Here is a 12,287-nt window from a genome sequence, read left to right as displayed (position 1 = left end):
TTTCGATCCCAATTCTATTTCTATTTCTCATTCTTAACATGGTATCAGAGCACCGATCTTGGTGTTCTTAAATATCAAAATTTCCTTTATGGCGGAATCAGCCAAATCCAGCTTCAAAATTTCGGATGTTGATTTAACACATCCGTACTATATTCATCACTCTGATCAGCCAGGATATTCACTTGTTCCAATCAAATTAAATGGAGCAAATTACCAATCCTGGAGTAAATCAGTTATGCATGCTCTTATTGCCAAGAAGAAAATTGGCTTCATTGATGGCACAATTGAGGAACCGTCCCAAGATGCAAATTCAACCGAATTCGAACTCTGGAATCAGTGCAACAGTATGATAATATCTTGGTTAACTCATTCCGTTGAAGCAGATATCGCTAAAGGCATTATTCACGCCAAGACAGCTCATCAAGTGTGGGTTGATCTTCACGATCAATTCTCACAAAAGAATGCTCCAGCAATTTTTCAAATACAAAACTCGATAGCAACGATGTCACAAGGAACCATGGCGCTGTCAACATATTTCACCAAGCTCAAAGCACTTTGGGATGAACTGGAAGCGTACCGCACACCATTTACCTGTAATCAACGTCAAATACATATTGATCAACGCGAAGAAGACAAATTGATGCAATTGCTCATGGGGCTTAATCAGTCTTATAAAACGGTGAGATCTAACATATTGATGATGTCTCCATTACCTAATGTGAGGCAAGCCTATTCATTACTTGTACAAGAAGAGATGCAGCGTCAGGTAACTTCCGAACCTACTGAGAAAATCTCGATTGCATCAGCAGTGCAAAAGAAAACAATATATTCAAAATTCGCCAAGGACAAATTGTGTGAACACTGCAATAAAAGTGGTCATACAATTAATGAGTGTCGAATTCTTAAGTTTCACTGTAAGTTTTGTGATAGAAGGGGCCATACAGAAGATCGGTGTCGACAGAAAAATAATTCTGGAAGGACAAGACAAGACAATCAACACAATAACCGTGGATATCGATCATCTGCAAATATGGCCGATGTTTCACAGTTGAATACAGAAGAACAGTCACCTAATTCCATTCCAAATTTTTCTTCTGAGCAATTACGACAGATAGCACAAGCCTTATCTGCAATCAATCATCACCCTTCTGGTAATTCTGACAATCACATCAATGTTGCAGGTTTGTTTCCCATATCTACATTATCTATTAACTCTGCGAGTTCTAATTCATGGATTCTCGATAGTGGAGCTACGGATCATATAGTATCAAAATCTTCTGTTATGACTGAACCAAAGGCTGCCATCATGTCTGCAATAAATTTGCCTAATGGAGAGACAGCACGTGTGTCACATACTGGCAATATTTCTCTTAGCCCTAACCTTCAATTAAACAACGTTTTATGTGTGCCTTCATTCAATTTAAACCTAATGTCGATCAGCAAACTTACCAATAACTTGAAATGTTATGTCACCTTCTATCCTGATTCTTGTGTTATGCAGGACTTGGCTACGGGGAAGATGATTGGCTCGGGTAAACAATTTGGAGGTCTCTATCATATTTCTTCATCTCCAATCAAATCTTCAGCTCATCAAGTATCTCAGTCATCTGATTTGTGGCATTTACGCCTAGGTCATCCTTCCTTTTCTCGTTTTAAATTTCTAGCTGATCAATTGCATCTTAATAATGCGAGTTATTCTCATAATTGTAGTATCTGCCCGTTAGCAAAACAAACTAGGTTGTCTTTCCCAAGAAGTTCAATAACAACCCATTCTGCTTTTGATCTGATACATTGTGATGTTTGGGGACCACATAAAATTCCTACCCATTCTGGTTTGCGTTTTTTTCTCACTATTGTTGATGATTTTACTCGATGTACTTGGGTTTTTTTAATGCAACATAAGTCAGAAGTACATCATTTGTTAATGAACTTTGTTAAATTCGTTCAAACTCAATTTCATACTACTATCAAGATAGTTCGATCAGACAATGGGACTGAGTTCCTATCTTTGCAACCATTCTTTACTTCTTGTGGTATTGAATTTCAGCGCACTTGTGTCTATACTCCACAACAAAATGGAGTCGTAGAACGCAAGCATCGCCATATCCTAAATGTAGCTAGGTCTCTTCTTTTTCAGTCACAGGTTCCACTTAATTTTTGGGGAGAGTGCATTTTAACGGCTGTTTATCTTATAAATAGAACGCCATCACCATTATTATCTAACAAGACACCCTTTGAAGCACTCTACAAACGACCACCTACATTTCATCATCTTAAAGTTTTTGGTTGTAAATGTTATGCAACTATAGTACATCCTAAGCAAAAATTTGAACCTAGGGCAACTCCTTGTGTTTTCGTAGGATATCCTTGTGGTCATAAAGGTTACAAGTTGTATGACATGCAATCTCACAAATTCTTTATCAGCCGTGATGTCAAATTTTGTGAAGATGATTTTCCTTTTTCATCAGCTTCACAAACTTCGACATTAGCTCCTTCGACTCCTGTTGTACCACTTCATGATCCATCCTACTCAAACATCCATCCTCCACCTTCTATTCCTTCACCTCCTACTCCGTCGTCTCCTCCACCTTCTCCAGATTCGCCCACTAATTCCAATCCTATCCCACCTGATACATCAGCTCCACTTCGACGTTCTACTCGTACTAAACAGCCTCCAGCTTGGCATAAGGATTATGAGATGTCTTCTGGAGCCAATCATTTAACCTCTAGCTCAAGTCCCGGCACTGGCACCAGGTATCCCCTTCATCATTACCTTTCATTCTCTCGTTTTTCTCCTACTCAACGTGCTTTTCTAGCTCTTATTACATCCCAGACAGAACCTAAAACCTATGACGAGGCAGTTGGCGACCCGTTATGGCAGCAGGCTATGAATGATGAAATTGCAGCTTTGGAACGTAATCATACATGGTCTCTCGTTCCTCTACCACTTGGTCATAAAGCTATTGGTTGTCGTTGGGTGTACAAAATTAAATACAACTCTGATGGTTCTGTTGAACGTTATAAAGCTCGACTAGTAGCAAAGGGATACACTCAGGTTGAAGGTATTGATTACACAGAAACATTTTCCCCTACAGCGAAACTTACTACACTTCGTTGCTTACTCACTGTTGCTGCTGCTCGAAAATGGTTCACCCATCAGTTGGATGTTCAAAATGCCTTTCTCCATGGTAATCTAGACGAGGAAGTTTATATGTCTTTACCACCAGGTCTTCGCCGACAGGGGGAGAATACAGTATGTCGGCTCCATAAATCTCTTTATGGATTAAAACAGGCTTCTCGCAATTGGTTCTCCATATTTTCTACAACTATACAAAATGCAGGCTACACTCAGTCCAAAGCAGATTACTCTTTGTTTACTAAGAGTAAAGGTACTTCTTTCACTGCAGTTCTAATCTATGTTGATGATATTCTGTTGACAGGCAATGATCTCGAAGAAATTCAATATCTCAAGACTAGTTTACTCCAGAAATTTCTTATCAAAGATTTAGGAAATTTGAAATATTTTCTAGGCATTGAATTTTCTCGATCTAGAAAAGGAATTTTTATGTCTCAAAGGAAGTATGCTCTAGACATACTTCAAGACACAGGTCTTACAGGAGCACGTCCAGACAAATTTCCTATGGAGCAAAATCTGAAACTTTCTTTAACTGAAGGAGAGAAGTTGAATGATCCAAGTAAATACAGACGGTTGATTGGCAGATTAATATATTTGACCGTCACTAGGCCTGACATAGCTTATTCAGTTCGTATGCTTAGCCAATTTATGCATGAACCAAGAAAACCACATTGGGAGGCAGCTCTTCGAGTTCTGAGGTACATCAAAGGCACTCCTGGTCAAGGACTTCTACTGCCATCTGAAAACAATTTAAGATTACAGGCATATTGCGATTCTGACTGGGGTGGTTGTCGAACTTCCAGACGATCTATTTCTGGGTTCTGCATTTTCCTCGGAAATTCAATTATTTCTTGGAAGTCTAAAAAGCAGACTAATGTGTCCAGATCATCAGCAGAAGCCGAGTATCGAGCTATGGCAAATACTTGTTTAGAGTTAACTTGGTTAAGATACATTCTTCAAGACTTGAATGTTCCACTGTCCGAACCAGCATTATTATATTGTGATAATCAAGCAGCATTACATATAGCAGCCAATCCAGTTTTTCATGAACGTACGAAACACATTGAAATAGATTGTCATATAGTTCGAGAAAAGTTACAAGCTGGAATCATCAAACCGTATTATGTATCGACCAAAATGCAATTGGCAGATGTTTTTACTAAAGCTTTGGGAAGACAACAATTTGACTTTTTGAAGGACAAGTTGGGTGTGATCGACATACACTCTCCAACTTGAGGGGGAGTATTAAGAGGATATTTTGCGGTGATAATTAGTTAGAATATATCTCACATATTTAGGGAGTTGTTAGTATAGATTTGATTAACCGTATATTTTATTTATTTACCAGATTTAGTTAGATATATATTTTTTCTATTTTTAGGTATTAGTTGATAGTTTGTATCCTATTTAAACGTGGTAAACATGAATGAAGATCATACTTTCGATCCCAATTCTATTTCTATTTCTCATTCTTAACACCATGCCTATCACTTTTCACTATAGATATGGAGGTCAAAATAAACAATCTAGGAGTAACTAATTATGTAAGAAAGAGGTTGAGGTCGAGTTCTCTCAAGGTAGATGAAAAAATCCTGACAAACGAGCTCACGTTAGGGACCAAAGATGAATAATGGGTTAAAAACTCATAAACTCGCCCTCGATAGGCTAAAGGTGGCACACGATGAGGTGAACTTCTGACTTCTAGATTAACCAAAAACCATGCCTTGAGTAAGAAAAAAAGGGTTGTAGTTGAGAGCTTACATCTTTTAGAGCTAGAGTGGTTGAAGTCGATGTGAGTTAATGTAACAGCCTAACCTACCACTAGTAGATATTGTTCGCTTTAGCTTGTTGCATATTGTTGTCAGTCTCACGGGTTTAAAACGCATTTGGTAAGAAAAGGTTTCCACGCCTGAGAATCCACCCCACGTGGGGTTCCAACGTTCTCGCTGACATACCGCTTGATGTCTGGCTTTGATATCATTTGTAACAACCCAAGCCTACCGTTAGGAGAAGGAAAAACCGAAAACCTTGAGGGGAACCTCGAAAGGAAAAACCCGAAAAGGACAATATCTGCTAGTGGTAGGCTTGAGCTGTTACAAATGGAATCAGAGCCAGACATTAAGCCCACAAGGAGGCAGATTGTGAGATCTCATATTGGTTGGAGAGGGGAACAAATCATTCCTTAAAGGTGTGAAAACATTCCCTAGTAGACGCATTTTAAAACTTTGAGGGAAACAATGGAACGAAAAACTCAAAGAGAACAATATTTGTTAGCGGTAAACTTCAGTTGTTACAACGATGTGCTTTTTTCATGCCTAGCCCCATTACATGAATTGAAATCATGAAAAATCTATAAATTAGGTTGATGGGAGGGTTTATAGGTCATTCCAAGTAAATAAACTCAATTATCCAAGGCAAACATCTAAAGGGTAATATTAGACATTAATTGTTGCCTCGTAAGACCAAGAAAAGGATGAATTATACATCAAATTTATTTTCTAAAACTGAAAAATAAAAGCCAAAGACTATTCTAAGCCAAAAAGAAGGCTTAGGTCGGTCACTTTTTGTAACACTCAGCGTATTCGAGATAGATCTTAGGAGGGTAATATTAAATGTACTAGGCGTAAATAAGACCGAGTAAAGTGTATTGACTTTTATTCTTACCTAGCAAAATGAATCTTAAGGACTAGTTCGAGGTCAAAAAGGCGTGGGCGGGTTATTTTTTGGCAAAGGTCGCATATCGAGGATTAACAAGTAGGGGTGCATTTTTCTAAATCAAAGTTCATGTCCAAAATCACCCAATGAGATAGAATATAAACGTGAGCATGGAGGATAACTCTAGTTTAGGGTTTGTACGTGTACAACCCATATAAAGTCGCTACTACATGCATGACATGACTTTTTTATGTGGAAGCATTCATTTAAAATAATTCATAAAACGATGTCATAGACTTAACCGTGCACAATAAAGCTTAATAAAACAATGAAAAATAAACAATATAAAATTTAAATAAAACAAAGAAAAGATTAGAACAATGTTCTGATCTAACCTAACCTAAGGGCTACAAAATAAATAAAATTCAATTAACTTAACACAAGTTTCATGGTCTTCAACGCGACCTTGCCGTCATCCGTACAGGGGTGCCTTACCTTACCTGAAATGTAAGAGTAGCACATGACTTGAGTATTTTAAGAAATACTCAATAAGTGACCCTACTATTGGGGCCGTGAAATGCGAACACATGCAACATATTGGGGTCGTGAAATGCAAACACATGCAACATAGTGGGACCTATCATTTAAAACATAATTTCATTCTCTTAGGCGGCTTTTCAGTCCGAGCTAAATTGGATGTGTAGTGTTTCTCTACACATAACCCACATGTACGAATGTGACCTACCAGGTGGGCTCGCACACCCCCTGGGCCTGCTGGTCGGGCTAGCACTTGCTGACGGGTTATTGCCGGACATCTAGAGGGAATAGTGACCGTCATATCATCATAACAAACATGATGGACATAATTAGCTTCATAGTGTACATGTCTGTACTCATCGTAATGGAGAAAGTTTCCTAATGTATGTGAACACACAGTTATGCATGAGGTTCTCATATTTCCTATCATGACATAATAAATGATGTAAGAAAATCTCTATTCTTTTATAGCATGTTAATTCGGTAATTATGTATACATAATTCTTATACATTTTATACATAACATTGCTTCCATGATATGATATAGGGAGGTTTTGCATCATAGATTTCCTTATTTCAAAAACATATCATGACATGTCATAAAGTCTGAAGTAGAGGCTTTCATTTGGAGCAAGGATCGAGCTAAGTCGATACCCCCCCCCCATCGCAATATAGCTTCCAATGAGCTCTCAGATTTCTTCGAGAGCCACAATCCACCATTTTCCTACACGTTCTAACAAGATTACCCATAAGTTTGATGAATAAATCGAGTGTTGAAGAAGCCCCAAACATCGATTCCTAATCCAAGCCGCCATTAAAGGAAGAGATTAAAGCTTGAAAATCCAATCCGAACCTACAAGTGAATGCTTTAGGAGAGACAATTCTCATTCGATTTTTGCACCTCCAAAGAACATTTCCTTAGAAGACCATGAAGGCTAACAAGCCCGAGAGCGTGTCCAATTGGAGAAAATCGTTTTCAGGTAAAATTTGAGGGTAATGATCGAATTCTCATTTGTAGTCCATTTTTCTTAAATTGAGCCTTTCTTTAGCTTAAAAAATTTGAGTGTTTTTTTATGAAGAAATTGAGAGCTAATACATCCTAGATCAAGGGGCTCAAGAAAACTAAATTGTGTGATTTTGAGTAAGTTGTAGACTGGGAAAACAATATCAAAATTGAGATTACACGCTTAAAAACGTTCCTCCAAAAATAATTTATTCAGCTAGAGGGAAAAATAAGGAAGAAAATCCATGAAGAAATCGAGTCGTGAAAAGCTCTAGAATCGGCTGCCCAATAGAACTTTATATGGTTTGAATTCTGGCGAGGAAAAGTTTTCTAGTGAATTTTGGAGGTGAATAACTCATGCCACAATCCATGAGAAGGTATGAAATCAATCTCAGCTCTTCCGTGTAACACCATCATTAAGTTTCATGAAGAAATCGAATGGAGAAACGTTGTAAACGAAGCCTTCAAATATGTGATATCAACGTTTAGTTTATGAATTTCTCTACCTCGAAATTCTTCTAAATTCAAGGGCTACAGGTAACCATTTTCTTTCAAACGGGTTTCTGTATATATTAAGATATAATATTTGGAGAATGTATTATAATAATTAGTTATGGAATTACCCTAATCAGTTAATTTTTTTTCTTCTTATTAGTAGGAGTTGGTTAATAGTATATTTTATCTTAGGATTTGATTGATAATATATTTTATCTTATTCTCAAGATTTAATTAGTTGTATATTTTTTTNTATCTTATTCTCAAGATTTAATTAGTTGTATATATTTTCCCTTTATTTCTACTAGTGTATCTTCCTCATTTTAAATGATAATATATAGTCATTTTCCCAATGGCACTCAACTTGGCTTNTGGTGTTCTTAAATATCAAAATTTCCTTTACGGAGGAATTAGCCAAATCCAACTTCAAAATTTCGGATATTGATTTAACACATCCTTATTATATTCATCACTCGGGTCAGCCAGGATATTCACTTATTCCAATCAAATATTCACTTGTTCCAATCAAATTAAATGGAACAAATTATCAATCTTGGGCTAAATCAGTTATGCATGCTCTTATTGCCAAAAAGAAAATTGGCTTCTTTGATGGCACAATTGAAGAACCATCTCAAGATAAAAATTCAACCGAATTCGAACTCTGAAATCAGTGCAATAATATGATAATATCTTGGTTAACTCATTAAGTTGAAGTAGATATCACCGAAGGTATTATTCACACCAAGACAACTCATCAAGTGTGGGTTGATCTTCACGATCAATTCTCATAAAAGAATGCTCAAACAATTTTTTAGATATAAAAGTCGATAGCAATGATGTCATAGGGAATCAGGACACTGTCAGCATATTTCACCAAACTCAAAGCACTTTGGGATGAATTGGAAGCGTACTGCACACCATTTACCTGTAATCAACGCCAAATACATGTTGATCAACGAGAAGAAGACAAGTTGATACAACTACTCATGGGGCTCAATGAGTCTTATAAAACGGTGAGATCTAACATATTGATGATGACTCCATTACCAAATGCGAGGAAAACCTATTCATTATTTGTACAAGAAGAGATGCAGTGTAAGGTAACTTCTGAACCTACTAAGAATTTCTTGATTGCATCAACAGTGCAGACGAAAACAACATATTCAAAATTCACCAAGGACAAATCATGTGAACACTCCAATAAAAGTGGTCATGCAATTGATGAGTGTCAAATCCTTAAGTTTCATTGTAAATTTTGTGATAAAAGGGGACATACAGAAGATCGATGTCGATAGAAAAATAATTCTAGAACGGCAGTACAAGTCAATCAACGCAACAATCGTGTATATCGATCATCTGCAAATATGGCCGATGTTTCTTAGTTGAACAGAGAAGAATAGTCACCTAATTCCATAACAAAATTTTCTTCTGAGCAATTACAACAGATAGCACAAGCCTTATCTACACTCAATCATCTTCCTTCTGGTAATTTTGACAATTTCATCAATGTTATAGGTTTGTTTCCAGTATCTGCATTATCTATTAACTCTGCTAGTTCTAATTCATGAATTCTCGATAGTGGAGCTACGGATCATATAATATCCAAAGCTTCTGTTATGACTGAACCAAAGGCTGCCACCATATCTACCATAAATTTGCATAATGGAGGGACAACACATGTGTCACATACTGACAATGTTTCCTTTAATCCTGACCTTATATTAAACAATGTTTTATGTGTGCATTCATTCCATTTAAAGCTAATGTCCATCAACAAACTTATCAATGACTTGAAATGTTATGTCACCTTCTATCCTGATTCTTGTGTTATGTAGGACTTGGCTACGGGGAAGATGATTGGCTCGGGTAAACAATTTGGAGGTCTCTATTATATTTCTTCCTCTCCAATCAAATCTGAAGATTTGTGGCATTTATGCATTAGTAGTATATTTATCATATCTGATTTGTGGCATTTATGCCTAGGTCATTCTTCTTTTCTCATTTTAAATTTCTAGATGATCAATTGCATTTTAATAATGCTACTTTTTTTTTTCATAACAGTAGTATTTGCCCGTTAACAAAACAAACTACGTTATCTTTCCCAAGAAGCTCAATAACAACCCATTCTGCTTTTGATATGTTACATTGTGATGTTTGGGGACCACATAAAATTCCTACTCATTCTGGTTTGAGTTTTTTTCTCACTATTGTTGATGATTTTACTCGATGTACTTGGATTTTTCTTATGCAACATAAATCAGAAGTACATCATTTGTTAATGAACTTTGTTGAATTCGTTCAAACTCAATTTCATACTACAATCAAGATAGTTAGATCAGACAATAGGATTGAGTTCCTATCTTTGCAACCATTTTTTACTTTTTGTGGCATTGAATTTCAGCGCACTTGTGTTTATACTCCACAACAAAATGGAGTCGTAGAACGTAAGCATCATCATATCCTAAATGTACCTAGGTCTCTCCTCTTTCAGTCACAGGTTCCTCTTAATTTTTGGGGAGAGTGCATTTTAACTGCTGTTTATCTTATAAATAGAACACCATCACCATTGTTATCTAATAAGACACCCTTTGAAGCACTCTACAAACGACCACCTACATTTCATCATCTTCAAGTTTTTTGTCGTAAATGTTATGCAACTGTAGTACATCCTAAGCAAAAATTTGAACCCCAGGCAATTCCTTGTGTTTTCGTAGGATATACTTGTGGTCACAAAGGTTACAAGTTATATGACATGCAATCTCACAAATTCTTTATGAGTCGGGATGTTAAATTTTGTGAAGGTGATTTTCCTTTTTCATCAGCTTCACAAACTTTGACATTAGCTCATTCGAATCTCATTTTACCACTTTATGATTCATCCTACTCAAATATCTATTCTAGTCCTCCTCCACCTTCTATTCCTTCACATACTACTTCGTCGTCTCCTCCGCCTTCTATTCCTTCACATACTACTTCGTCGTCTCCTCCACCTTCTATTCCTTCTCCAGATTCACCCACTAATTATAATCCTATCCCTCCTGATACATCAGTTCCACTCTGACGTTCTACTCGTACCAAACAGCCTCCAGCTTGGCATAATGATTATGAGATGCCTTCTAGAGTCAATCATATAAACTCTAACTCAAGTCCCAGCACTGGCACCAAGTATCCCCTTCATCATTACCTTTCATTCTCTCATTTTCTCCTACTTAACGTGCTTTTCTAGCACTTATTACAATTTGGACAGAACCTAAAACCTATGATGAGGCAGTTGGTGACCCATTATGGCAAGCAGGCTATGAATAATGAAATTGCAGCTTTGGAACATAATCATACTTGGTTTCTCGTTCCTCTACCACTTGACCATAAAGCTATTGGTTGTCGTTGGGTGTACAAGATTAAATACAACTCTGATGGTTCTATTGAACATTATAAAGCTCGACTGGTAGCAAAGGGATACACTTAGGTTGAAGGTATTGATTACAAAGAGACATTTTCTCCTACAATGAAACTTACTACACTTCGTTGCTTACTCACTATTGTTACTACTCGAAAATGGTTCACTCATTAGTTGGATGTTCAAAATTCCTTTCTCCATGGTAATCTAGGCGAGGAAGTCTATATGTCTTTACAACCAGGTCTTCGCCGATAGGGGGAGAATACAATATGTCGGCTCCATAAATTTTTTATGGATTAAAACAGACTTCTCGTAATTGGTTCTCTATATTCTCTACCACTATACAAAATGCAGGCTACACGCAGTCTAAAGCAGATTACTCTTTATTTACTAAGAGTAAAGGTACTTCTTTCACTGTAGTTCTTATCTATGTTGATGATATTTTGTTGACAGAAATTGATCTTAAAGAAATTCAACATCTTAAGACTAGTTTACCCGAGAAATTCCTTATCAATGATTTAGGAAATTTGAAGTATTTACTAGGCATTGAATTTTCTCGGTTTAGAAAAGAAATTTTTATGTATCAAAGAAAGTATGCTCTAGACATTCTTCAAGACATAGGTCTTACAGGAGCACGTCCAGAAAAATTTTCTATGGAGCAAAATCTAAAACTTTCTTTAACAGGAGGAGAGAAGTTGAATGATCCAAATAAATACAGACGGTTAATTGACAGATTAATATATTGAGCGCAAATATCATCTCATAAGGGAGACTGTGCAACGAGGAGATGTGATCGTCACAAAGATAGCTTCAGAGCACAACATTGCTGATCTATTTACAAAGCCCCTCATGGCTAAAGTGTTTGAAGGGAACCTAGTGAGTCTAGAACTACGAGTTATATAATCTAGAACAGGTGGGAGAAAATGCATGGGTACGTGATGCCCTAGTTTATTGTATTTATGTCTTTCTCTCTACTCAATGTTATAAAACCCCACTAGAGTTTTGGTTCAAGTAGGAGTTTGTTGGGTTTTATGTCCTAAAACTCATAGTTTGTAAACAAAAAC

General features: G+C 36.7%; 1 protein-coding gene across 1 annotated transcript; it reads left to right on the top strand.

Moving 5' to 3' along the window:
- The first annotated feature begins 296 nt into the window (after positions 1-296).
- Positions 297-9,742, top strand: LOC111797374. Its single transcript, XM_023680360.1, has 2 exons — positions 297-1,181; positions 9,662-9,742. Exons 1-2 carry the CDS (start codon positions 347-349, stop codon positions 9,694-9,696), a joined length of 870 nt encoding a protein of 289 aa, XP_023536128.1. The 5' UTR covers positions 297-346; the 3' UTR covers positions 9,697-9,742.
- The last annotated feature ends 2,545 nt before the right edge of the window (positions 9,743-12,287 follow it).

Source organism: Cucurbita pepo, chromosome LG06 (assembly GCF_002806865.2).
Source record: "Cucurbita pepo subsp. pepo cultivar mu-cu-16 chromosome LG06, ASM280686v2, whole genome shotgun sequence".
Lineage (NCBI taxonomy): Eukaryota > Viridiplantae > Streptophyta > Magnoliopsida > Cucurbitales > Cucurbitaceae > Cucurbita > Cucurbita pepo.
Note: the sequence above shows the minus strand (reverse complement) of the source record. Positions and strands in the feature narration are given on the sequence as shown.

Bases quoted from the DNA above. Each gene is read 5' to 3' on its own strand.
- LOC111797374 (XM_023680360.1), top strand. From the start codon at position 347: ATGATAATATCTTGGTTAACTCATTCCGTTGAAGCAGATATCGCTAAA. The intron at 1,182-9,661 runs GTTTGTTTCCCA...TGTGTTATGTAG, and splicing joins CAATCACATCAATGTTGCAG to GACTTGGCTACGGGGAAGAT.